Consider the following 26,676-nt stretch of genomic DNA (forward strand, 5'->3'; position numbering starts at 1 on the left):
GAGGTATTCAAGGCCGGGTTGGATGGGGCCCTGAGAAGCCTGGTCTAGTATTAGGTTTGGAGGTTGGAGCTTGATGATCCTTGAGGTCCCTTCCAAGGCATACTGTGATTCTTTGATTCTCTTTCTCATGGCAAGGTAGGTATGCAGGACAGCTCAGTCAGCCCAACTTTCTCCACTGATTTCCATCTATCTACAGATTTGTTGCCAGTCTGCAGCATAATATCTAAAGATGTGATTCAAATGGCCACGGATCACTTGTGTTAAAGATCACAAATCAGTTCCACCTTTCAGATATTGGGTGGCTCCTTCCATCTTCATAGAAATATTTATCCTTGGAATTAAAACAAAAATCCTAAGGACTTTACAGGGTGTGAAATAAACAAGATAGGCAGGGACTCCCAAATGGTCTTCAGGCAGGACTTTTTTCCTTAATGTTGTCATGTGGGAAAAACCATGACAGAAAACTTTAAATGGAGGGAAGAAGTGTTGCCTTAGAACACAAGACTTAGAACATCACGTAAATTTAGCCTCTTCAAATGATTCAACAACTACTTTAGAGTCAGACCTAGGTAAGATCTTAAATGTGAATTATATTGATTGGCCTGATTTCTGTTGTTATACTGCCATTACAGTTGATCTGGCAGGCATCTCCTGCCTCAGAGTGTATCTTGCTGAAGGATAGTATTATAAGCCAGTTTGGGAATTTTCTGACAGACAGATGTGGGAACAGAAAGCATGGGACCCACATAATTTCTGAAATTCTGTCATAGAATCATGAAGTTGGAAAGGACCTGCAAGATCATTTAGTCATACCATCTTCCCATCACCATTGCTACCACAAGCACTGACCCATATCTCGTAGCTCCTCATCCAGACGCCTCTTGAACACCGCCAGGGATGATGACTCCACCACCTCCCTGGGCAGCCATTCCAGTGCCTGACCACTCTCTGAGAGAAAAAGTTCTTCCTTCTGTCTAACCTAAACCTCCTCTGGAACAACTTGTGGCCATTTCCTCAGGTTCTGTTTGTTGCCTGGGAGAAGAGGCCAAACCCCTCCTCATCACGACCTCCCTTCAGGAAGTTGTAGAGTGCAATAAGGTCCTCCCTGAGCCTCCTCTTCTCCAGACTGAACAATCCCAGCTCCCTCAGCCGTTCCTCATAAGACTTGTTGCTCCAGACCCCTCACCAGTTTCTTTGCCCTTCTCTGGACACGTTCCAGAGCCTCAGTGTCTTTCTTCTCACAGTGTAGTGAGGGGCCAAAACCCGAACACAATACTCAAGGTGCAGCCTCACCAGTGCTGAGTACAGGGGGTTGATCACCTCCCTGCTCCTGCTGGCCACACTATTTCTAATGCAGGCCAGGATGGCATTGGCCCTCTTGGCCACCTGGGCACACTGTCAGCTCATGTTCAGCCAAGCATCAACCAACACCCCCAGGTCCCTTTCCTCTTCACACTCATTCAGCCACTCATCCCCAAGCCTATAGCACTGCATGGGGCTGTTGTGGCCCAAGTGCAGGACCTGGCACTTGGCCTTGTTGAACCTCATCCCATTCACCTCAGCCCAGCAATCCAGCTTATCCAGATCCCTCTGCAGGGTCTCCCTACCCTCAGCAGATCGACACCACCTCCCAGCTTGGTGTCACCTGCAAACTTACTGAGGGTGCACTCAATCCCCTCATCTAGGTCATCAATAAAGATATTAAAGAAGATATGCCCCAGTACCCTTGGGGGACACCACTTGAAACAGGTCATCAGCTGGACTTAACTCCATTCACCACGACCCACTGGGCATGGCCTCTAGCCAGTTCCTTACCCAAAGAATGGTATACCTGTCCTTAGGCACTGAGGGAGTAATACCTAGTAATTGTGATGCTAATAAAAATAGAGGTGTATTTCTGAAATGTGGTTGTAAACTGCAAGTACAGACATGCTCATGTGGCCACTGGATGTCACCATTCCTTCATCTAAATGAGGGCAATTCCAGCATTTTTTGCATTTAAGGATTTTTCCAGAATGTCATGGCTACCAAGTAGTTAGAGTAGGAAGCCTGAAATTTCTTGCTTTGTCTATGAAAGCTGCTCCAAAGGCTTTGTATCTTTAAAGTAGTATGGCAGCATTTAAGATAAGAGGAGAAAGGTGTGTCTCTTACTCTGCTTGGAAAGAGCGGGTGAAGTATGTGCTGGTTGTAGCTGTAAGAAAAGGTAAATCAGTCCTTCAGAGTGTAGTTCTGTGTTTAGGATTTCTGAATGCAGAGTTAGTTTAAGAAACTCTTGTGTTGTTCATTTCTACTCAGCGGTGCTCATACAGTTGATCATCTGAAAACTATCTCAGAGAAGTGAGTTGGGATTTGAAAGAAAGAGGAAAATTAGGGAGGGGAGGAAAAAACACCTGGAAACGCCACAATTGCCACCTCACTGTTGCTAACCTGGCTGATGGAGACTGAAATGAGCATGTTCATTGGTCTTTCTGGACACTGACCAGTAAGTTCAGTCACTGTGAAAGACAGAGTAAATAGATTCAGTACTTTTTATTGTATTATGTTACACCCAGGCATTCTCTGTAGAATCAAGGGAGGACTGCCAATTCATGGGAACTTCTGATGACGTCCCAGATATTGATGCATTCTTCAGAATATGCCCTGTGATGTTCTCTTCTTTGGCATTTAAGAAACCACTAGTTTCTTAAGATGTTTCTGTCATCGCATTGGTGGTGAATAAGGGACTTACTTGCACTGGGACTGAGATGTGTCAATTGTCAGTTTTTCATGCACACGTTCCAAATACAGTGTGGGCAATAAGTGGGGGGGAAAAATATTCTAGAAAGCACCTAGAGTTAGTTTAAGTTTGTTGAGAAGGGAGATTCACAGAGGAGAAATATTCTCTCCCTCCCAGGAACAATCCAGAAGAGCAAACCTTTTAATTCAGTAGCTAATGGTTTATACTGAACGTAGTGAATTGCCAGCAGGATAGCCTTAAACAGTTTTGCTTTTGTAGCTTGAAGGACAGAAGAGTTTTAAAAGTGCAATTTGTGACTTCCAGAAGCCTTTTATGTGTTTGTAAAACAGAGTTTTTACTTTCACCAGGTCTTCAGCCATGCGGTATTTAACATTCATGTGCTGGAGAAGGTTGTATTGCAGCCTGTTTGATTTCTGATTTCTGACACAAAAGATTCAACAACATTTTGGCTTCTGCATCCTACTCATGCTGCTCACTGTGGCACAGTTTATATTGGTATTTATTTATGTGAAATGTTTCCAACTGGAGTGAAATGGTGCTTCAGTTATTGGTTCTTGAGAGATACGGACTGGTTCAGTGACAAGGCCATGGTTATTTTGCTCTGAATCTTTTAAGTGTTCAGAAGCAGCATATGTCAGCTGAGAATTTATCTGCCAAGTGACAAAAAACAACTTTTAACATTTGACACAATTGACCGTAAATGATTGCAATGCTGAAGTCAAAATCCTAATGGAATGCACTGATCCTGTATTTCAGGATCCAGCTCCTCTGTGCACCCTTTTTTAAAAGAGTATATATAGAACATTACAACCTGAGCAGCAGGCATAGGAAAGTGTTGCTGAACACTTGACCTGTTGAGGAAGGCTAATAATCTCTTCATTCCCAACTTCTGTAGGAAAAAATAACATAATCTTATGTTTGTTTTCTGCAAATGACTTCTATGATGCAGCCTCCTCCAAACCATTCTGATCTCTGTAGGTATGTGAGATAGGCTCCTGGTGGGTTGGTTACTTTGGCTGATTCCCAGCCCAGCAATTTTGGAACAGTAGTGTGGAAACAAGTCACGTGCAGAATATGTGGTGAGGTCTGAAAAAGGCCTGTAATGGAAAGATAAGCCTTGATCCATTCTCTTGATCCTCAAACAGTTGCCCTCATTTGGTGAGCTCTTTGCGCTAGCCCTGTTTCCTGTTGTACTATATCTGGGTCACTGGAAAAATATGTGTTTAGGAGGAATGCATGAGGTAGGCACACCAGCTTACATCATCCTCAGAGCTTGTCAGGCCATTACTGCTTTCTAGCTCACACTGAATCTTGTTCAGAAAATCCAGATAATTTGGTTGTTATTTTTGTCCCGATCATGCTCACAGAGCATGAAACCTCTTGAAACCTGTTCTCTTAAGTGTTTATCAGATTTGTACTAGGTAACATCAGGAGGAGGTAGGTCAGAACACTCAAATCATCTTTAATTCATGAACATAGCTATTTAGGGCACTTCTGAAGTGTCAGTTGCTTGTGGTAGGAGTGAAGTATGTTGCTTCTTACATAGCTAACACTGTAAGGCTTGCCTTTATAGTTGCATATTAAAGTTTTGGGTGCATCAGACGTGTAGATCTAGGTAACATATTTGCTGGCGGGGGGAAGAGATATTCCTGTTCTATCCTGTGTAGATTTTAACATGTTACATACACAGAAACAGCAGCATTCAAACCCCATGTAGTTTCTTCAAATACTGTGGGTAACATCAAAACTCTTAGGGATTTGATTGGGTGGGTGGCAGATCTCCATCTGCCATAGAAGTGCTTTAATCTTTTTGTGCCTGTGTCACATCGTGCCACTGAAGTAGTCCTCTTTCCAACAGATTGCAAAGTAAGAAATCAAAATGGAGGAGAGAAAAGTAAAACAGATGGTAGGAACTAAACAGAGTTGTTTAATTCGTATAACTCAGTTCTGCGAAGGTTTCAGTGGTAATGTGTTATTTGTATATACCTCCTTTTGCTTGTGCTGTGAGAGGATGATGAAATCACTACAATTCCATTGTTACTCATTTTTTTTCTGTCAAATCTGTCATGAAAGTCTTTTTGATACATGGAACATGAACCCACTGAATCAACCTCAGTGGCAGAGAGTTTGGCACAGTGACTTGTTACACATATGACTGCTGCTCTCTAAGAGGTTGAGCAGTCTATGCATTCATCAAGTTGTATCTACACTGAATCAAGCATATCCTCATTTTCAAGAGACTGTTTTCTCTTTTGGTATATACAGCTTGGCCTACGATGCATAAGTTAACGTAAATTTTTCGGAGAATATGTTGTATTATTAATAATACCATGAAACTTCTGTCCCAAATAGATGTTGTGTAGGATTTGTGTCAACTGGAAGTGAAGGACAAAAAAACAGTTGCTGCAGAAGGGAAAGTGCTGAAGTACAAGTAGGACGAGTTTTTCATGTGATTGCACACCTGTGGAGTTCTAGAGCCATTTGGTATTGCCTTTGGTGTTCGTCCCTCGGTGTCCATGTTCTGGCTTGTTCCCCGGGTTCCATGATGCTTTGACCCAGTTCTCAGGACAGGGGAGGGAGGCCCCAGGACAGGCAGGTTTTCTGGTGCTGCTTTTCCTTCTCTATGTTGCACAATTTCAATAAGAGCAGATGCAAGCCAGTGGGTCATCAGCACTCGCATAGCACTGGTGCTGTTACTGCTGTTGTTTAAGCAACAGTACTTAAAGGAGAACATCTTTTTGTAGGGAAGAGTGTTGTAAGCAGGGCCTTGCATGGTGACTTGGCCTGTTAAGAGCCATTGGTGAGAGCTACTGAGATGTGAAAGTACCAGTGTTTATTGTCCAGTAGTGATGACCATAGACTTTGCACATCAGGTATTCGAGGTGTTGCAGTGTTACCACAAAACATTTACGTCCCCAGCAAGATCCCGGCTACTTGCTCAGACAGAACATGGTGAGAGTGCACACCACGCTGTGCTCTAAGTCATTAGGTAACAGTAGTGTTATTAAATTGAAGCTGAATGAGGTTTGTTTTGAAATTGAGCAGTGTTAAGATCAATAGGCAGTGGGCCTACTGACAAGCTGAATACCTAGGAGCTCTGTAGCGTCATCCACGTAGAGTCTCTCCATCTCACCTTTTCCTGTAGAAAAGCACCGCAAGCACAGAAGTATACCTCTGCTTAATTCAACTGGCTTTCAAACGTAGTCTTTTAGGTTGATATAATTAATGGGGGGGGGGTGTATAATTAAATGTATTTGCAGCCCTGATGCTTCGCACGGAAGACTGCATTAAAATATCAGAAGTCTTTTTAAGACCTGTTTTACCACTGAAATAATCCCATCCCCAATTAGACACTATGTGATTACAGTACTATGTCATTTAATTCTCCTTTGTTCCTTCTTTCCTTTGCTAACAAATTCTGTGACAAGGTACCTTATTATAAAGCTACTTTTGTTGTTTCTCAGTATTACATTCACTCAAACCTCTAACTTAATTCCAGATGTTAGAAACGCAGACTCAAGAATCATTTTTATTTTGTTCTGTTTTACTGGAATTAGTTTGTAGGCTTAAGTTGGACAAAACTGGGGCGTTAAAATGCTTATTTAACAAAATGGCCATGAATATTAACGCTAGCTTGCTGTCTATGAATGGATAGCAGTAATCAGTTATAATTACTAATCTCTTAATTGTTAGGAATTCACTAAGATTAAAGCAACGTTTCCAAAATATGTGGCGTTTTAAAACTTTTTAAATATGTATTTGTATGGTATGAGTTTGGGAATTCTAAGTTTGCCCTTGAGTTTCCCCAGGGAAAGAGACTAATATTTCAAGGTGGTGTCCCATAATGAAAGTAATAATGAATGGACAGCATTGTCCTTATTTATAATTAGAAGATACATTACGGTTGAGGCCATATAGAGTAGTGTGACCTTAAACATAAGTTTGACTTAGATATTAGAGTACGGTGCTAAGCCGAAAGGGAAGACAATTTGCTGGCACACTTACTAAAGATGTTTCTCAACCTGTCAGGTTTTTTTGAATGCTTTTATTGTTCTTCATGCTTCAAGATAATTATTGATTTATTTTTTTCTTCTATTCTCTTTCAGAAAGATGAAGTGTACCTCAACTTGGTGCTGGACTATGTTCCTGAAACAGTATACAGAGTTGCCAGACATTATAGTCGGGCCAAACAAACACTCCCTATGATTTATGTCAAGGTAGGTAACTAATAACTGTGGTTAGATGAAGAGGTATATTATAGGAATGAACTCTCTGAATACCTATTTTCTCACATAATTAGTTTTCTGAAGTTTTTAGAAGTATGTGTGTCTTGAGGCAAGAAACTAAAAAGATCAGAAGATGTATTTGTTAGAGTGAAGGAAGAGTAGAGGCAGGAGGCTTAACTTTCTTTCAGCACCTGATTTCTCACTTTACAGAAATGTCAGAATGGTTAAGGGGAGGTCTGGGAAGTGTGGGGTGTTTTGTTTTCATATAGCTTAGAGTCTGACCAGCTAGATTCCCAGCTTCAGCTTTCAGAGATGATGATGACAAAGTAGTACAAAGGTCAAGAATTTAAAGAGAATGTCAGGAAGAATGTTATTCTCTTGTGTGTTATCTTCTTCCTTTGCCTGGTAACTAGGTAAGAGCTCTTGTGCCTCTGATGAAGGAATGAAAGGTGTGCCTTTGTCCCCTTCCCTATATGTGGAGCTCACTGCTTTTACCACTTGTGTTGAAGAGTGGGAGATGTTTTTATGCACGTTTTAGCCTCAAAACTTCAATTTAGCTGTCTTTATCTTTTACTGTCCTTTGTACAGTAGTTAAAGATGAATAAAACTTCATTTTTTGTCTGGTATGGGACCCATCTGGGTCTCATAATTCTATTTCGTTTATTGTGGTGACCACAATTTGCATGCTAATGAATGATCGTGGAATCATAGAGTATTGGAAGAGATCACTGAGTCCAGTGTTGTTAACTTGAATTTAACTTGTTAACATTACACACAGATAACATAAAATTGAAATGAGCAAAAAGTTTCTGATTTGTATTGATTTCTAAAGGCTCATCTTTAAATGCCTAATGCTTAACATTAGGGTGGGCTGAAGAGTACCTTTTAATTTGATTGGAAAAAGTGAATGTTGCAAAAAGTAATTATTGCAATAACAAAGTGTATGATTACCCAGTATACCAAAACTGTAAATTAAGTGTCTTGGCAATAGCCAGCACTGTTCCCTGTTTTTAAGAAAGCACAGGATATTAACATTCAGCAGTAAGAATTTCTACTGCAAGGTAATTCCTGTGCTTGGCCTGTTGGTGGAACAATATGTCCTCAGGTTATAAGTGCCACAAAACTTGTTAGCCTAGCTTTTGATAAATTATTCATTTATTTTTGTTCTAATTGCTGTTAATTATGACAACTTTGAAAAAATGGTCTGTAAGTATCCTGTGAGAGAGAATTCTCCTTCACCCATTTCATCTTCCTTGATATTTGGCACTTCCCTTTCCATGTAGCCAAGAAGTCTGTTCTTACCTTGTTTTTCTGACAAGGCAAGCCTATTTCAGCCTTATGTTTTAAAAGAGACTTTGATGGCATTAGAACTTTTGCAAGTGGAAGATAGCTTGGCAATCAGATCGTACCCATTTGTTCACTTTTGATTGATATGTAGGAAGGCAGAGAGCTCCTCTTTCCTAGGTAACGAAGAAACTGCTCATACAACTACAAGAATATTTTCTAATAATCTTTTTGTTAGTTTTTATTAGCAGCCTCTAACATTCTGTAATACATTTGTGGAAGCTCTGGACTTGTTGTATTGAGATGGAGGGCATACTTCATGAACACTGCATGCATTGACTTGACTCGCCAACTTAGAGCAATCTTCCAAATTATTTTGCAATACACTTGCACAATAAGTACCTGCCTTGTCCAGAACAGACAATTCAGAAAATGTTTGTTTGTTTACTTTTCTTTGTGCAGGTATCTGGTTTTGAAAAAACAAATGTGGCAACTGAAAACATAGAGCCGGTAGTCAGACAGTTCTTTTCTTTGTGTCTGCTTGTATCTTCCCTGCCAAAAACAAAAAGAAAAAGAAAAAAAAAAAAAGAAAAAAAAAAGGCAGTGGGGGGAGTGTAAATACAAAGATAGTGTTGAAAGTGAAGCAAACATGAGCTGATACCAATGTCTAGCGATTGCACCTGGTTTTACAGACCACTAAAGCTGATGCAGGGAGAATGAGCCCATGAAAATGGGAAGGTGCAACACCAGAGCAATTTCCAGCCTATAGGCTTATTACACATCATTGGAATGATTTTGGAAAACCTGAGGAACACAAGAAAGCTATGAAATAACCTGTCTGCCTGTTAAGCCTTGGTTTTCCCCATGTCTTAATGACTGTCTGTGCTATACAGCTCTAATTATGTCCAGCAGCTCCTTATTCCTTGCAGCCAAATATGTGGACAGCCCTGCCTTACCCCGTCATTTTGCCGTGGCAGGTTCTCAGCTTGCTGTGTTCTTTATTGCTTAAAAGTTGGCCAGCCTTGGAAGGGGGAACAGAGCAAACTCGCTGTTAGCAGACTTGTTTGCCTTGCCTCATATAAAATTGTCTTCAGTTGTCTCCTCTCTTTTTGCCTGGAGGTTTGAAATTAGAAAGAGTCTGCCCCTTGACTAGAACAAGCTAGGAGATTCGTTCAGGTGTCAGGCTGAAACACTACCATATTCCTTGGACAGCATTTCATACCCTATTAATAACTTCCTTTGCTAAAGGGTTTTTCTTTTTTACTAACCTGGAATACCTCATTTCTGTGAAGAGGCTGATGATTTATAAAGTAAACGCAGACTTTTATTTTCTATGTGTTTTCTGTGACTACCATCATTGTTTGCTCTGTGGTTATTTATATATATTGGAAAGCTGGCACAATTATTTCTTTGGAATTGTGCTCATTTTCAAAAGGACAATCTGAACCTCATGTGGACATTGTGAACTTATGTGACAAAGAGGAAGATGTGCCAGTTCCTGGGCTTTCCCTGTCTCCGCAGGACTGACCTAAATTCATCAGGGCCTTTTTAGTTTTTTTCTTTATTTTGAGTGGTTCTGTTTTTTACACTAATAGAGTTACGTGTTAATTGAGTTGTTTAGCTTGTTTTGGCTGGGAAAGCATACCTTACACTATATTTCTGTGTTCTAGTTGTACATGTATCAGCTGTTCCGGAGTTTAGCCTATATCCATTCCTTTGGGATCTGCCACCGGGATATAAAACCACAAAACCTCTTGCTGGACCCTGATACAGCTGTCCTTAAACTCTGCGACTTCGGAAGGTAAACTTATTTATGGCCTGAAGCCTGGGGAGTCGGATTTATTTCAAAACAAGTCTGGTGAAATTTTGCAGAAGAGCTCTTGTGTTCCTCTGAAGTTTATTGCTTGTAGTTTTTTAATGGAGAAATTAACACCAGAGTGTTTTCTTTTTAAAATGAGCTCATAAGAAAAAAAAGTGAAGGAACTGGTGAAGGGTGTCAAATAGGAAACAAAATTCAAGCCTGTTATTTGTGCAGATTAAATAATGATGATAATAATAATAAAGTAAATAAGCCATTGATAGGGAAAATACTGTGCCATGGAGAAATAATGCGGAACAGTAGGGTAAAGCGTATGGAAGAAAGGATAGGCAGAGTGACATAGTAACCTGAAAAGGCTAATGCTACTTTATTAGTCTATTTATGTTGGTCTGCTGATTCATCTAATATTTCAAATACTGTAGAGGATCAAGTTCAGCAGCAATTCTAATTGCAGATAGTGGACACCTGTATCCTAGTTTCCAGTGGCATATTTTTTCCAGTTCTGTTCAAGTGACTCAGTTGAACAAGTGAGTCCAGCCCTAATCTAGAAAGTAAAACTGACACAGAAGTTCTAGATATCCACGCTGAGAAAGGAAACTGATTTGTTCCTGAAGTTCAGTCTTCAGATTGTGCTGTAACTTTGCAGACTAAAATAGCCAGGTCATACATGTGAGAGGTCACTGAAATTGCTGTTGCTAAATTTGCTTGCCTGTAGTGAGTGGGAATGTCAGATGGTGATTACACAAGCAGTGCATCGTCACGCCTCATGGTTTGGGAATCTCCTTCCTAGCTCTACATCACAAGCAATGGAGCAAAATAGGAATCACACTTAAACTTGAAGTAACAGTGCATAAACAGGTTGTACCTCTAGCTGTTAGAAATCCGAATTGTTAATTGTAGTTTCTGTATCAGAAAGCTGTAGGCAAAACTGAGACTTTTTAAAACCATCTAATTGGGTGGTGGGAGCTCTTCCTTCTCTCAGAGGCTCAGTGTTGGATTTGGCTGGGATTTGTTGCCACTTAGTGGAATGTATTGTGCTTCCAAAAGAGCAGGTTGATTTCCACATCCTTGCTATCAAAAGCATGGTATTAATTAAGAAAGAAATATAACATAGACTCATGTTCCAGAAGTAACGTGCTGTTGTGTTTCTAAAGAAACTCGCCGTTATGGTTGTGGCAGTACTGTATGTTAGATGCTTTGTGGCAGTGTAAATCTAGCAACTGCAAAGGTGAATAAAGATACAGGTGTGATTTTTGTATTTGAAGAATGTGCATTAGACAAAGTACCTAAAACTAAATTCACTGTGTTCAGTTCTGTATGAAGCCTTCACGTTTATCTCAGACTAATAACATGTGCCTGCACCAGCAAACTTGTTTTTTCTTTTGTCTTCGTGCCCACTTAGCCTCATGACACACTCCCTTAAACAGCAAAAAGCCAGAATATTATGAAAGCTTAAGAAAATAAGAGTAATAATAGGAAGTACTCTGTTCTGGTGAGTACCCAGGGGTTTTGAACCTTGAAAGGTGGCTACATCTGGCTGAGCTGTATACTGTCATCTTCGACTTTGTATGCAAGCTTTTCAACACATCAAACTTTCCAGACAACTGCCAACCAAAATCCTGACTCTGTTTATCCTCCAAATTCTAGTCAGCATTTCCTTTGCTGTGTCTACTGTAAGGTAGCTGCCTGGTGGGCTGATTTCACAATAAATCAAGTCTGTGCCTTGTGTCAGCTTGGAACACAGTAATTTAGCGTTTAGGACTCGGGGGTGGTGAGGAGTGCTAAAGTTTAATACCAGTCTGCATTAAAATACACTGAAGCTTTTTGTTTCTAAAATATTATTGATTTGTTTCCATTTCAGTGCAAAACAGCTGGTTCGTGGAGAACCTAACGTTTCATACATCTGCTCTCGGTACTACAGGGCACCAGAGTTGATCTTTGGAGCCACCGATTATACCTCCAGTATAGGTATGTGTATGTATTTGTTGAAGTCTGTGCCAGCTGCATGGGTTTTTATTCTGTCGTTAAGAGTAAAGGATTGCAAGAGGCAGAATTTTGTTGTAAACAGGCAGACACCACTTAGCAAAGTACACATCTTTTGGGGGGCTGTTGCAATTTCTACACTTCTTGAGATTTCGATGTCAATTATATAATTAAAATGATGCTTGTTCGTCTTTAGTCTGGGATGAAATCTGATTCAAAAAAAAAAACATTTTCAAGTTCTCCAGGTAGTTTTCTCCAGGCTGTTCAATTTAAAAGTAGGTAAGAGAGAGATAAAACTGAAAAGTATTTGATGACTTAACTATAAAGAAGGGCTATATAAAGAATATAAGCTATTATCCTGCTTCTGGTATGTTGTGATTTAGACCCAAATAATTTTGTAGCTTGTTTGCTTGGCTTTCAGTGAAGTGTTTTTAGTGGGAGAGAAAATGCGGGGTGATGTTTGGCTTTAAACTGTCTTGGTAGGTTTAACATAACATATATGGCAGTGTTTCAGATTCTGCTAATTAATTCTGTTAACATTTGTTGTCCCTTACTCATTAATTGTCAACGTGAATGAGACTTTTTTTTTTTTTTTTAAATACTGGGCATTCAGCTGCATTGTGGAAATGCTAGGGAAGCTGAAGGTTTAGGCAGAGGACAGAAAATAACCAGGTGTGCATACAGCAGTCACAGAAAGTTGCTCAAGGTGAACAGCAATGTTGTTGTGAGTCACTTCATCAGGTTTTTAGGCAGGGTACTCCCTGGGCTCTTTCTGAAGCCTGGTGCTAAGATTTTATCTTGCTTACGGTCTTGAGTAGTACAGGCTAGGTTTAATAGGTTCGAAAGGATACAGAGGTCGTGAACAAGTCTTGAAAAAATAAGCTTGTAACTCGCTCAAGTGTATTTAAAGGCAGTAAGCTCAAACTAGTGTTAAAATCATTGGCTGTGTCATTTCACATGTTCAGTTCTTTGAAAATAGAAGCATTTCCAAAGACTTACTTCCTCTCATTGATGTTATTTTTTTCCCCGTTACTTATTCTCCAGAATCATATTACAGCAACACTCACGTTGAGATATATATACACATTCATATATATATAAAAGGCGGGGGGGGGTGGGAAGGGGAGGCAGGACCAACCAGAAGTTGGGGAAAAGTAATGGCACAGTAAAGATAAACACATATCTCCCCTGGTACGAAAAGATGCGGGAGCAGGAGTCTGGAGAGAGTAATGATCCGTAAAGATAAAGTGGCAGAGCTTCTCTAATGGTTAGCCAAGTCAATAGTGGCAGTCTCAGCCTTCCTTTTGCTCTTGGGTACATCGGCTCCCACACTTTACTATTCAGTATGCTGATTCAGCCTCACTTTGTCTAGAGACTTCATTTTGGCTAGGTTAGCTTTCTGCAGTGTTAATGAGTTGAATCAACATTACTGTGCAGTCTGATAAGCTCTGGGGCACAGGTAAAAACAAAGTGGCAGGAGCTTGAGAGTGAGGGCAGGCAGCTGATCCCAGCTGACATATTTTTGCCATCTGAGAGCTAATAGGTTGACTCAGCTGTGTTATCAGAGTGCACTGAGACAACTTGTTTCAGGGGATAACTACATAAAACAAATATTTAGGTCACCAGAAGGGACTGCTTTATAGATAAATCTATGGAATGTTGCTGGCTCCAACCGTATAATGACTTTAATCTTGCCTTTTTTGCAGAAACTTTTTATTTGTTACCTGCCTGTCTCTATAATAATTCTAATAAAAAATAAACTTGCCAATACCATCATGGTTTTAGACCGCTGTGGTTCAGACTTTCTCATACACAAAAAAAACCACCTCTATCACCAGAAAATCTTCTAAATAAATCAGCTGAGGTAAAACTTGCACAGAATAGTTTGAAAATGAAATTCAGCAAATCCTTCTTTCCCTTTCCTCCTTGATCTTTCTTCAACATAATCTTTGCATTTGGGAGTTGAGAAGTAATAAAATGCTTTCAGAAACTATTTTTGCAGTTCCCAGCACTCTGGGATGCTTCTGCATCCTGGAAGTCAGAACAGAAATGTAAACTGGCTTTGTAATTCCTGGGATCTTCTTTTATCAAAACACGTGAGTTAGATGGGTCTTTTGGATTATATTTTTAAAATAACTGAAACTGGGGGTAGTGTTTGCAGCTTTCATACTGGGTTGGTGACGTAGATTAATGTATGATAACATCAGTGGCATCAAAATCTAATGCAGTTAACACCTCAGTATGTGTCATCTTGCAGACCTGGAACTGCTATTAAAATAACGAGCTGGGAAATAACCTGTTCAGGCTTCTGAATAGTTGCTGTTGCCAGTTAGTTACTAAAACCAGGCCTGTAGCAGCATTCTTACTGCATACTTTCAAAGGATTTTTCGATGGCAGGAACACAAGCATTCATGTCAGTTAAAATCTGCAGAACTTGGGGCTTCATTCACCTTTGACTATGAATTTTATGGGTGTGTCTGTGAGGCTAAGGATAGCAGGCAGTTTTGTTCTGAAGCTAACTAGTAGAAGCATCTGTTCTTGTGCAAATGGAGCCCTTCTGCTGCCCCTACAGAGAGTTTTAGCTGGAACTTCCTCCTTGCAGGTCCATGTGTGCTGCTGTCCCAGGGTATGCTGTCTGCATGTTGCCTGGCTGCTGCCAGCTGAAAACGTGGGATTGCTGCCCGCATTCCCCTTGAATGTCCTGAGACAAACACAGGCAGGCTCTGGAGTAGGGCTGGATGCAGATAGTTGTTACTTCATGATTCTGCTTTATGAAAAGAAGGACCACAGTCAAGTTTTATCTGGAGAATGTGTTTTTTACTAGGTTGGGAGATGGGGAAAAGGAGTGCTTGTCAGAAAACGTGGTGCTTCTGGTTAATGAGGGTGCCCTGGTCTCCAGCACGTTTTCTCCTTTATGGCTCTAGCAGGCATTGAGAGCATTCCAGAGGCAACATTTATAGCTGCTGTCAGGGAAGGATCAATCTGTACAGCCCTATCACTGGCTTCTGCTGAGCTGTCCAAAAATAAGTGTCACAAAGTTATTCATTCACTTTCCTAGCAAGTGCTAGAACTGAAGACGTGAGAAGTTCATCTCCTTCAGAGCAGAATTTCCCCAGAGGCACGTGCAGCAATGTTGTCTCCTAATTTCTTGGGAAAGAACCATCGTGGGCTGTGTCCCAAGTCTGTTGTTAGAGAGCAGTGAAAAGGATTTGCTCTCTCTCTCTCTATCTAAGGCAGTGATTCCCATTGCTGAAACTAAGCATGGATGTTGAAGACCAGTTCTCTCACCTGTGATTGCTGTTTCATCTCTTCATTGCAGAGAAAAAATGCCTGTGTTGATGATTTCCTAACCGTTTCAGGCTTTAGCCTTACTCTACCTCATGTAGGCTGTGGATCTGTGCTGAGCAGATGTGCAAGACTTGCATTTGACATAGCAACACATGCCCATTATCCCAGATTTTGTTCTCATTCTGACGTTCTAAAAAGCATTCCAAAAAAACTAGCAGTGAAAAGCATTTTATGCTCTGGCATTTGGCAAGTAGAAGCTGCTGATTTTACAACCTCCTAGGGCTACTGTTCTGACTCTATTTTTTCCCTGCTGGTTTGTACGGATGATTGGCTTCCAGAGAAACAGTTCTGAGATGGAGGAAATCCATCAGGTCAGATCAGAGGATGCTGGGACAGAGCTTACTATAGGAAGAAAAAAGCGTAGGAGAGTTTCAGATGGAGGGAAAATTCTTAGTTTCCACTGAATTGATGAGAGCAGGCAAATATTTTTTCTTTCTTTGTGCCCTCTAAATAACAAGTTAGGGAAGATGGTGTATAGCACAATGACCACTGCTGCGATGATGAGAGCCAGAGTCAAAATTTCTCAGTTTCTTCTTGAATTTTTGTTAGCAGAGTTCTATAAACACCTTAGGAAAATTGTTTTGTTGCCATCCCTACTTCAAGCTGCTAAAGTTGGCTGCAGATCTCTGGCTTTAAATGAGAATACTTAGAAGATTTTTTCATTTCCTTGAAGTGGGAACATTGCCCAGGTCCAAACTTGGAAGAGAGTGAAATGATGCTCCTGGAAAAAGAATTGTGCATTTCAGTGCGTCTCTTGTACATGCTGATTAATTTATAGTATTAGCAACTAAAATAAAGGAAAATGAAATAGGTTTGTAAGAAGTTATTAAATCACCTGATCTTACAGACTTCTTAGCACAAAGAGCAACGGATTTGTTTCCAGTCGATTCACTGTGTCTGCTGGATTCCCCCATCACAAATACCATAAGGATTCCACAGATTTCCCCAGCTGCTTCCTTGTGACCAGCATCCTTTCTCTTCTTTCGCTCTGCAGTGCCCTCAGCTTCTTCCTGCATGCTGCCGTCAGCTGCTTGTGCATCCTCTGGCTTGTCTGCAGCTGCAGTGTGTTCCTGGGCCAAGCAAGTCCTGCAGGGCTGAGCTTCTTCCCACAGCAGCGATGCTGCTGCTTGCTGTCCTCTCTGTTTTCCCAAAACTGAAATGGCTTTGATGCTTCAACCTTTAAGACTTGTCAGAAATTGGCTGGTGGAGTGGGAAGACATTGAAGGAGACTGGAGAAGGATAAAAGCACAAAGCCAGTGTCATGGAGAAGCCAGACCAGAAGGTTAATTAAGACGATTTTATGAAGCCCTAATCTAATTCAAAAAAATAATGCTGATTTATGTTCCAGATCTCAAAAGGAACAGAGTTCTGAATGCAAAATTACACAAAACAAAACTGGCATTTAAATGTGTTCTGTCTTTCCCTTTCAATATATTGTTCTTTTTTAGTCCAAAATAAATCTCAAAATAGTCAGTAACCATTATAGCTTTGGGAGTACCTTTTTTTGTATGTTCAGTGGAAAAATCTTCAGTTTCTCAATACCCCTTACAGTGCCTTTAAATAGACTTCTAGGTTTCAGTTCTGGGCTTAGTACATTTAATCTATTTCTTTGCTACTTCTGAAGAAATCTGCTGTCTTTTGGTCTGCTGTTTAAGTTCCTGTAAATGCAGCTACCTATTTGGAAAGCTCTTTGTATGTATGGATAAGTCATACAATCTTTTCATCATTTTCTTGTATGTTTCAGTCTGATGGCCATAGCTATCAGTTAGCAGTCATTCAGAAGCCAACACAATGTGGTGTTCTTTGCCTGTTGTCGTCTTCATTTCCCAGAAGGAGGAAAAGAAAGGAGGAAAGGAGTTGGCACCTTGGTGGTTTTCTACTAAATATTGCTAAAAATACAAAAAGTGTCTGATTTTTCCTTATTTTTTGATCTTTATTGATGATCGAGATGGAAGAATTGAGTGCACTTTCAGTAAGATTGCAGATGGCATCAAGCTGGAAGGAAATGTTAATATGTCTGATGGTAGAAAGGCCCTAAAGAGGGACCTGGACAGGCTGGATATCTGGGCTGAGGGATGAAGTTCAAGAAGACCAGTTGTTGCGTCCTGCACTTTGATCACAACAACATTGGGCAACACTACAGGGTTGTGGCAGAGTGCTGGAAAGCTGTGTGGAAGAAAAGGATCTGGAGGGTGTTGCTTGACGCTCAACTGAACGTGAGCCAGCAGCGTGCCCCGGTGACTGAGAAGGTCAAGGACATCCTGGCTTGTGTTGGGAATAGTGGGGCCAGAAGGAGGGGGGGGTGATCGTCCTCCTGTACTCAGCTCTGGTGAGGCCGCACCTCAGGTACTGCATTCAGTTATGGGCCTTGCAGTGTAAGAAAGACATTGAGGCCCTGGAGCATATCCAGAAACTGTGAAGGCTGGGGACACACATCTTGTGAGGAATTGGCTGAGGGGATGGGGGTTGCTCAGTCTGGAGAGTAGGAGACTTGAGGGAGACCTTATCACTCTACAGTGCCCTGAAAGGAAGTTGTGACGAGGCGGGGATTGGCTTTTTCTTCCAGGAAACTGCTGACAGGACAAGAGAGAATGGCCTCAAGTTACAGCAGAGAAGATTCAGATTGGATATTGGAAACATTTCTTCTCATAAAGAAAAGAAAGAGGCGTTAGAACAGGTGGTCCGGGGAAGTGATGGAGTCACTGTCTCTGGAGGTGTTTTAAGCCAAGGGTAGATGTAGTACTCAGGGACATAGTTTAGTGGGCGGTGTTGGTGATGGGTGGATGGTTGGACTAGACAATCTTAGAGGTCTTTTCCAACCTTAATGATTTTGTGATTCTGTTATTACTGCTTGTTGAAATTCAAGACTTAAACATGGGTTACTTCCAGTACCATCTGCGTTTTAAGTTGCTACGTTTTAGGATGAGTACTGTTGCAATATCTGGACTATGGCATCATGAAAAAATGCATCCATTTGACGTTGGAATTATTTTAACAGCTGCAGTAATCAGCAGTGTTTTTTGCCTACTGTATGTTTGGATAAAATTGTATCTTTCCTGAGAGAAGGGGAAAATACTTCAATATTAACCCTCTCTCTGTAATATAGGAAGGAAAGGGTTGTTCTGACTTCCATATGATTGCATTGCCAGCCTTGAATTCCTGCATGCACTCTTACTGTTGTAGCACTGAACTGCCTCATTTGTATATAAGATGTCCCTATAATAGGTGAAGATTGTCTTCACATAAGGGAATAGCTGATTGTAGCTAGATGTGGTTTTTAGTATATGAATGAAAATGAATTGGCAGATGTTGTTGACCCAGGCCCTGCAGTGCTGTTGTCCTGTGAAGTTTGAAAATGGAAGTGGGAGGAAGATTAGATCTTGATGTGAATGAGAGGCTATTTCCTAGGTCCCATAATAATTAGATTCTGCAGAATACTAGTAATATTTGCAGTATTGGCTTATCTGTTAATATATATATATACTTTTAATACATGGGATGAAAAAATAGTCTATTCAACATTCAGGAACTGCAAAATCATCAGCTGTTATGATGGTACCTATGCATAGTTCACGAAGAACATTATTAAAGAAGAGCATAAGGCTGGGAAGTTCTTAATTTTCACATGGCAAATATTTGTTTCTTCTTCCTATCTGGTTAGGTTTTAATGTAAATATACGATGATGTTAACATTATTTTCCAGCTCCCATTGTCTTATGGTTTGACTTATAGAATACGTGCCCCCTATTGCTGTGTGCCACACATAATTGTTTGCTAGATGTATATTAGAGGAATATATATATATTTTAGTTATGATATAGTATGAGACGTGGCAAGTAAAACTACTTATTTTTTTAATATAAATGAACGAATACAAACCTTTTACTTAAACCTTTCCTACCCTCTGCTTTTTTCCCCTTTTAGATGTGTGGTCAGCGGGCTGTGTATTGGCTGAACTGTTACTAGGACAACCAATCTTCCCAGGTGACAGTGGTGTGGATCAGTTGGTGGAAATAATCAAGGTATGGAATTTTAAGTGTTTTTTCAATTCCATGGGAATTAAAATGAAAACGATCATTGTTAAAGCTTGGCAACTTACATGCTGATACCATTGTACAAAGTTTTGCCTGTAAACTTTGATTGAAAAAATTATTCATGCATTTCTGAGAACTTGATATTCTTTGTTTGCCCATCTTGAAGTCAGGCAAGATGGCTCTATCTTTTAATTATACAGTTCTTTTTCCTCTTACAGGTTTGCACTTTCAGCGTGGTTGGAAATGCTGCTTACATACTGAGCCAATATTTATTAATATATGATTCTAATTCTTTAAGAATCTACCTCTTTTCTTTGTTGCATGCAGTTAGTACTTAGCTTTGAAAACAGTATTGTTCAGTGTCTTTGTGCCAGGTTCTTCACATATGTAGCCTTCTTTTCTTCCTCCTTCCTACCAGTTCTTTGAGCTGAGAGGTGAAAATGGGTACTCCTTTTTGCAGACAGAAGAGCAGGACCTAATTAAATGTAGAGCAAAAATACTTTCCAGCTGAAAAGTCTTGTTTTTGAAGCAAGGAAGACCTAATGTTTCTAAATGCATGACAATTACATATTGCTTATGCTTAAACACATCTTGATTGATTTCATTTGGTAAGCTGTTAATATTCTTTGATTCTCAAATTAGAAGGATGGAACAGTAATTCATAGCTTACATAGTTGGGACCTGTTTTCCCAGAATCTGTCCAGTTTCAGCTTTGTTACCTTCAAAATGATTCTTTCCCTAGTTTAACTCCCTCCTTGTTCAACTTCTGCAATGAAAGAGGCAAGGTTTCCAATGAGTGTGTAATTCCTCTAGATGCATCTGTACCGTGCTCTTAGTAAGATGGCAACATTTCAGAGGAGATGTTGTGCATGCATGCCTTTTTTCGTGTACTATTGCTGTCTTTGTACCTCTTCTATCACAGTGTCTGACACTGGCCAGTACCAAGCTGTCATCCTTCTGTATGAGGAACATTAGCTGGCGAGGCTCAGGGTTTCTGTGGCTGGCAGTACAGTCCCACTTGTGTGTGCCCCGACCTTTCCAGGCTCTCACCATGTCTCCTCCAGCCTTTGGCTGTGTAAATTTAGCTTCTGCTACAGTGGTTTTGTGTCTGTCCTGCTGGAAGTCCTTCAGCCTGCTTCTTTCCTCCAGAGGCCTCTTGCATCTCCTTCTCCTATGACTTCCTTGCTTTTTTAACGTTGTCTTTCTGCCCAGTGTATCTCAAGCTCAGCAGGTTCACATAGTGTCAGTTTACATAGGAAACACCATTGGAAAACTAGAACTGCTGTCCCAAGTAGAGCTGATGATGCCATGAGTGAGAATTTTCTCCTTTTGAAAAGTGTCTTGGAGTGGTGCAGTTCTTTCCATTGCAGTTCTTTCCATTGCACCTCTTTTGTGAGATTTAAAAAACAGTCTGTAAACATGTCAGGTTGCTGGAGTTCCCATGGAATTTGTGCAATAAACTGTGCTACTTGCCTTCAGATATTTGCAGAAAAAACCCTGTTTTCAATTCTTGATTAATACCTGCAATCCCAAGAAACTACACCTAAATGAGTTTTTGTAGAAACTACTTTTTATATCATGATGAAAGCCCTCTAAGTCCTTCCATAATTCAGTCAGGAAACTGAGAGTAGAGAGGCCTTATCAGCAAAACCATAGTACTCTGCAAGTGCTTCAACTTTCACAATATGAAAGTAAAATAATAAAGGAAGAAGATGCCCCTTTATTATTGAGGTGCTTGCCAGGCAGAGATCGTCATTTTGTTCAAAGTTTTTTAGAAGCTGCTTTTGTTACTTAGGCATTTTGAGTTCTGCAATTCTGAGGGTAAGCAACTATAAACTAATAGTTTTGTAGCGTATATGTGCTGTGATTGTGATAATTTGGCTTCGTTTATGCTTGTCTGACAGTGCATTGAAGCAGAGGAATAAAAAACTGTTGATGGCCTGCATACCACCAGCTACAGCTTTTTAAAATGTTGCTACCATGATTTATGGTAATTCTTATTGACCAATTCACAGAACCATAAAATACCCAGAGTTGGAAGGGACCCTCAGAGATGATCGAGTTCAATTTATAACTGAATATATAGTGCTGGCAAACTCATGTTATGTCTAATAACAGCCAAAGGATTGTACTGTATAAAGGCTTGAAAAACCAGTAAGTTGTAGCTGGGCGTGATGATTTTCACCTCAGCAGAGACAAATTTCTGAATAATTTCTTTGGACGTAGAAATAGTAATTCTGAATGATCATCCAAACCTGTGTTTGTTTTGGTTTTTTTTCTTGTCCTGTTATACATGTAGCCCTCTGCATACAAAAATTAAGTAAAACAGCTTAAATGTAGGAATAGCTCAATTTTATAGTAAGCCTAGTCTGTTCATTTAAAAGGCTACAGTACTGAGAATGTTTTAGCAAAGTCTGAAAGAACAAACACTAAATCTTAGAGTAGTAGTTATTAAAATGTGTTCACTAAGTCCTTAAAATACAATGGAAAATGTGGACTTGAATTGGGTAGGTGCCACGAATAATTTTCTGACAAATACTTGTTATGTAGACAGCATAGATTCTCAAGGCAACAATGGAAGGAAAATTTAATGTAAACTGCAGAACTGTACTGTTTTTCAGTACTTCTGCATATGACGTGTTGTGCATTTTGTGTTAGCTATATGTATTCATAAAAGCATTGGCAAAAGGCTGACGTGAGAGTACAGAGGGAATTGCAGCTGGGGATAGTGCAGCCTCCAAAGTGTGAGACATTAGGCTATTGAAGACTTTGTTTAGAGTAGGATTCATTTAATATTGTTTTTTGTTTGTTTTTTTTTTTAAATATAGTTGGCATACACCTCTTCCATTTGCAGCCCTTAAAGTATTACTATTTAAAACTTTTATTGTAACATGGACTTATCTTAGTGCCATCTGGCTGTAAAAGAAGCAGAACGTATGGGGTTACCAACTGTGGGGAATCTCTCATGAGACCCTATGTTGAACATTGCGTCCAGATACTCCAAAATGAGAAGGGCATGAACCTGTTGGAGCAGATCCAGAGGAGGCCTTGAGGATGCTCAAAGGGCTGGAGAACCTCTTTTGTGAGGGCAGGCAGAGGGAGCTGGCCTTGTTCAGCCTGGAGACAGCCGTGAGGAGGACTTACCGAGGCCTTTCAGTATCTGAAGGGGGCCTGCTGGGAAGCTGGGACGAACGCTTTGTCAGGGAGCACAATGATAGGCAGGGGGAATGGTTTTAATTGGCAAGAGGGTAGGTTTGTATTAGCTGCTAGGAAGAAAGTCCTTACTCAGAGCTCATTGCCTAGGGAAGCTACGGGTGCCCCATCCTCGCAGGTATTCAAGACCAGGTTGGATGGGCAACCTGATCTGGTGGATGGCAATCCTGCCCATGGCAGGGAGTTGGAACTCAGGGTTGGAACCTTTATTTTTAGTTTCTTTTTCTCTTGTTTGTATTTCTTCAGTCTTTCTGTATTAGTACTTCCTTCTTTCCTTCTTTCTTTTGTATTTCTTTGGTCTTTCTGTCTAGGAGAGAGATCTTCAACAACTTACCTTTGAGAAAATGATGCTCAGTGCGTCAAAATACTGCCTCGGAGCTGGAAAAAAAAATCTGAAGAAATAATTATCTAATTACATTCTTCTTGAATTCTTACATTGTTTCTGGAGAGAAATTATATGATGTGGTTTTTCCAAGGTTTTGTCTTGGATGGTGACTTGTCATTATTTTTAGTCCTTGCAGACTATTCCAAACGTTAGGTTATCCTGTTGCTGGAAATATCTCAAGTAGGTAACCAGATACATTAATTTTAATTTTGAGTGACATCCTCTTTGGAAATGTACTAGTTCCTGACACAAACACAGTGGCACTGCAGGCACAGCAGTGGTCATGGTAGAGAAATTACATCTGAGTGAGTACTGCACCTGAGAGAGCAGTGGTGTGGGTCCCTTTGCTGTGGGAAAGGTACATCTGCTCTTGTCAGCAGCTCAGGAGGGTTGCAGTTTGCCCCTGACTAGAATCCATTATACAAGCAGGATATTGCTGAATACAGCTCAGAGAAGAGCTCTCAGCCTGCAAGAGGGAATTTTTAGAGGGCGCAATCAATGTAGGCTCCTGTGCGACTCCTTCTCCTCGTGCTCACAGCTAGGAATGTAATTGTGGTGCCTGCAGGATGGCTATGCCTGCTGTGGAAGCTTGGAGAGGTAAATCCTGCTCCTCCCACACCCTGGAGAGCACTGAAAACTGGCTGGAGTGTTTTCCCAGGCTGACTTATCATCAACCGCAGCTCCCACAGAAAGGGATTACGCAGTACTCCCCATGCAAAAAGGAAATTTCTGAAGCATTATAGTTTTCTTTCTAAGATACATACTTCAGTGCGTATTTATCTTTTGAGGGATTTTATTTAGCTTCTTCTCTCTGCTCTGCTCAAAACAGGAAATAAATCTTTGTCAGAGGAATGAAATGGCAGTACTCACATGAGCCATCCTGGCGTGCTGGGAGGACAGCATCTGCCAATCTGCTTTTCATTGACTTTACCATAAATATTTTTTCCCTGTCTGCACTGTTGTTTCAAGCGTGGTGTGCAATGACCAACTTCTGATAACCGTAACAAACAGTTAGGGGTTTTCTGGTGTGGTTTTTTTTGTTGTTGTTCCTTCTGGATTGTGTGTTTATTCCTTGCACTGAAGAAAAAATGAAATCATCTTCCCATGGTTCTCTGGGTTGGGAATGAGGCAAAGGGAAAGAAATGTATTAAAACCCGAACTTGATAGTATCAGGAATCCTATCCATGTGTAACTTTCTGATCTGTGACAGTTTTACCAAACTGAACACTAAGTATAGACTGCAATTACAATATATGGCTCACACTCAAATGTCAGGGTGCTATTTTGGGCTCAGTTTTTGCAATGAAATAAATTCAGTCACAGCAGTTAATGTGGAGAGTGGAGCTGTCTTTTCCGGGAGAAGAGACAAGCAGAGAGAAGACAGCTTGTTATCCACTGTGGCCCTGCATGAGAGAGTGCTGCCCAGGCACCCATCATTGTGCCTAACACCTGTGTGTCCCTGCTGCAGGGTATCATCTGGGTCCTTCCCTTGTGCCCATAAGGAAGTCCTCTGGCGTTTCACCTCTAGCACACACCACAACTTGCCTGTTCATCTACCTCATGTTGTTCCTTGCTTCCAGTGCTTGCTGGCAGGCAGTATAAAAAGATGATGAATAATTATATTCACGTCAGTAGTGACAATGGATTTCTTCCTATTCCTGTTGTGTAGCTGTTCTTGAGTTTTTTAAGTAGAAGAAATCTCTATATTTAGTTGGCGCTTGTTTTTGTTTGACAGGACCATGATTTTGAAAGAAAGTGCATATAAAAATGTGGAAGGTTTTTGTTGTTTTTTTTTTTTTTTCTACCATAGAGGCATTATTTCAAAACCAACCCATCCTTACTGCTTGAGATGCCAGCACTATGAATTTAAGTAATTAATTGGCACACCTCTTAACAACTTACAGAAGAGGTGCAGACATTTTTGCAAAAGCAATGATTATGTCATCTGGTAAACCATACACACCTGGTAGATATTTCCTCCTAAGATAGCATGGTTTTCATGGGGAAGGCACTATACCACTGTGTGGTTTCTAGAAAACCTTGAATTAAATAAGTCTTCTTCCCTCTCAAGTTCACTTCAGTCCTTCCCACCCAGAGTTTCTGAACTCTGCTTTTAGCTGATTTTGGTATTTTGGCAAATAATTAGCAGTAAGTAACAGTGGCTGTCAGAAAGGACCTTTATTCTACAGGCGTTCATGCAAACCTTGCAGTTTCCACTTCCTCCTATGTTGCAACAGCATGCTTTTGGTCTCATAGCCCTGCACAGTGAAACCAGGTGTGGACAGCAGCTGTCTTCAGTTCTGGAGTCTAGCTCCTTCTGTGAAAATTCAATTGCAAGTAAATGAAGATCTTTGTGCTATTTGTGATCAAATTAAGGACTTACTCTAGATACAAAAAATTCCTGGTACTTTTAGAGATGTGATTATCTGGAGCCTGTAGGTTTTCTTTAATTGCTTAAGACATATGCTGTTAGTTGAAGAAAAAGTCGTTAGGAAGTTTCATCTGTTGCAGGTGAACGTCAGGGAAGAACTTTCCAGAAAATCTTTGTAAAACCTCCCACATTAGGTTTTTGTCCTGAGAGAATTCAAATATGTATTCCTTGGTTACTCTTCTTAGATACGTGTTTTTGTTTAAGGGACGATGATGGCTTATGGGGACGAAGAGCAAAGCCAGTTGATCTTTAGCCTATTGTTGTCTTCACCTGCAAGATCTTTTCTTACAGGCCCCTTTCATTCAAATGTTTTGTCTTCATCTTGACACAGTTTGTTTGTTGTCATTTAATTAAATGTTTTTTTCTTTTTTTTTTTTTTTAACTTGAAAATACTGCCTTTCATAAGGCTGTCCCCAAGAAGCAGAAGTAGGACAGTATATGTTGACATGCATAGACTGGAATAATGAAGTATCAGACTCGGTATTTCTTAAAAGCTGTCTAACCTGTGCAAGATTTGGGGAATCTCATCCATGTATAGAAATACCTGAAGGAAAGATACAGAACAGCCAGGTTCTTTTTGGGTGCTCAGTGCCAGAACAAGAGGCAGTGGACATCGACTGGAACACATTAAACTCAAATCTGAACAAAAGAAAACAGTTTTTATTATGAAGGTGATTAAATACTGGAGCATGTTTCCTGGAGAGGTTATGGAGTCCCTGGGGATTTAAGAAGCTGCCTGGACACAGTCCTGACTCTTGCTGACCTGCTTAAGCAGAGGCTTGGGCCATTTGACCTCCAGAAGTCCCTGCCAGTCTCAGTATTCTGTGATTCTGTGAAACCTGTCAGCAAGTAACATCTGCTTCATAGTATTTTCAGAGCTGGTATAGCAAGAACGGTTGTTTTACAGTGTAATTCTGCCAAAAATGTGCAAAGTAATTTATTCTTCTCCTCTGCATTCCAACAGAAATAGCAGTCATATGAATGACTTCTCTTTTTAAAAGAGAAAATGTTTGCCCAGCTTTTGTGATAGCATAAGCGATTGCTGCTACTCAACAAGGTTACTCAAAGCTATTGCTAATGTACCTAAAACTCTGCAGAAGTCAGTAAGTTATGGTTTAAAAATGGTGCAGCAGAGTGCCCTGGAGGACAGGGTGGGGTTATTTCCATCCCTTGCTACAGGACCTCTTCCAGGCATTGCAAGTACCAAAGCATTTTT

At 40.5% G+C, this 26,676-nt stretch overlaps 1 protein-coding gene across 1 annotated transcript in view; it reads left to right on the top strand.

Annotated features, from left to right (window-relative positions):
• Positions 1 to 26,676, top strand: part of GSK3B (glycogen synthase kinase 3 beta) — a 141,113-nt gene that overhangs the window by 83,830 nt on the left and 30,607 nt on the right. The window contains exons 4-7 of the mRNA XM_052666199.1: positions 6,844 to 6,954; positions 9,918 to 10,048; positions 11,928 to 12,034; positions 19,322 to 19,419. Of these exons, the coding sequence (XP_052522159.1) occupies positions 6,844 to 6,954; positions 9,918 to 10,048; positions 11,928 to 12,034; positions 19,322 to 19,419 (447 nt within the window). The remainder of the gene's footprint in view (positions 1 to 6,843; positions 6,955 to 9,917; positions 10,049 to 11,927; positions 12,035 to 19,321; positions 19,420 to 26,676) is intronic.

This window comes from Tympanuchus pallidicinctus, unplaced genomic scaffold, assembly GCF_026119805.1.
Source record: "Tympanuchus pallidicinctus isolate F22 unplaced genomic scaffold, pur_lepc_1.0 scaffold10, whole genome shotgun sequence".
Lineage (NCBI taxonomy): Eukaryota > Metazoa > Chordata > Aves > Galliformes > Phasianidae > Tympanuchus > Tympanuchus pallidicinctus.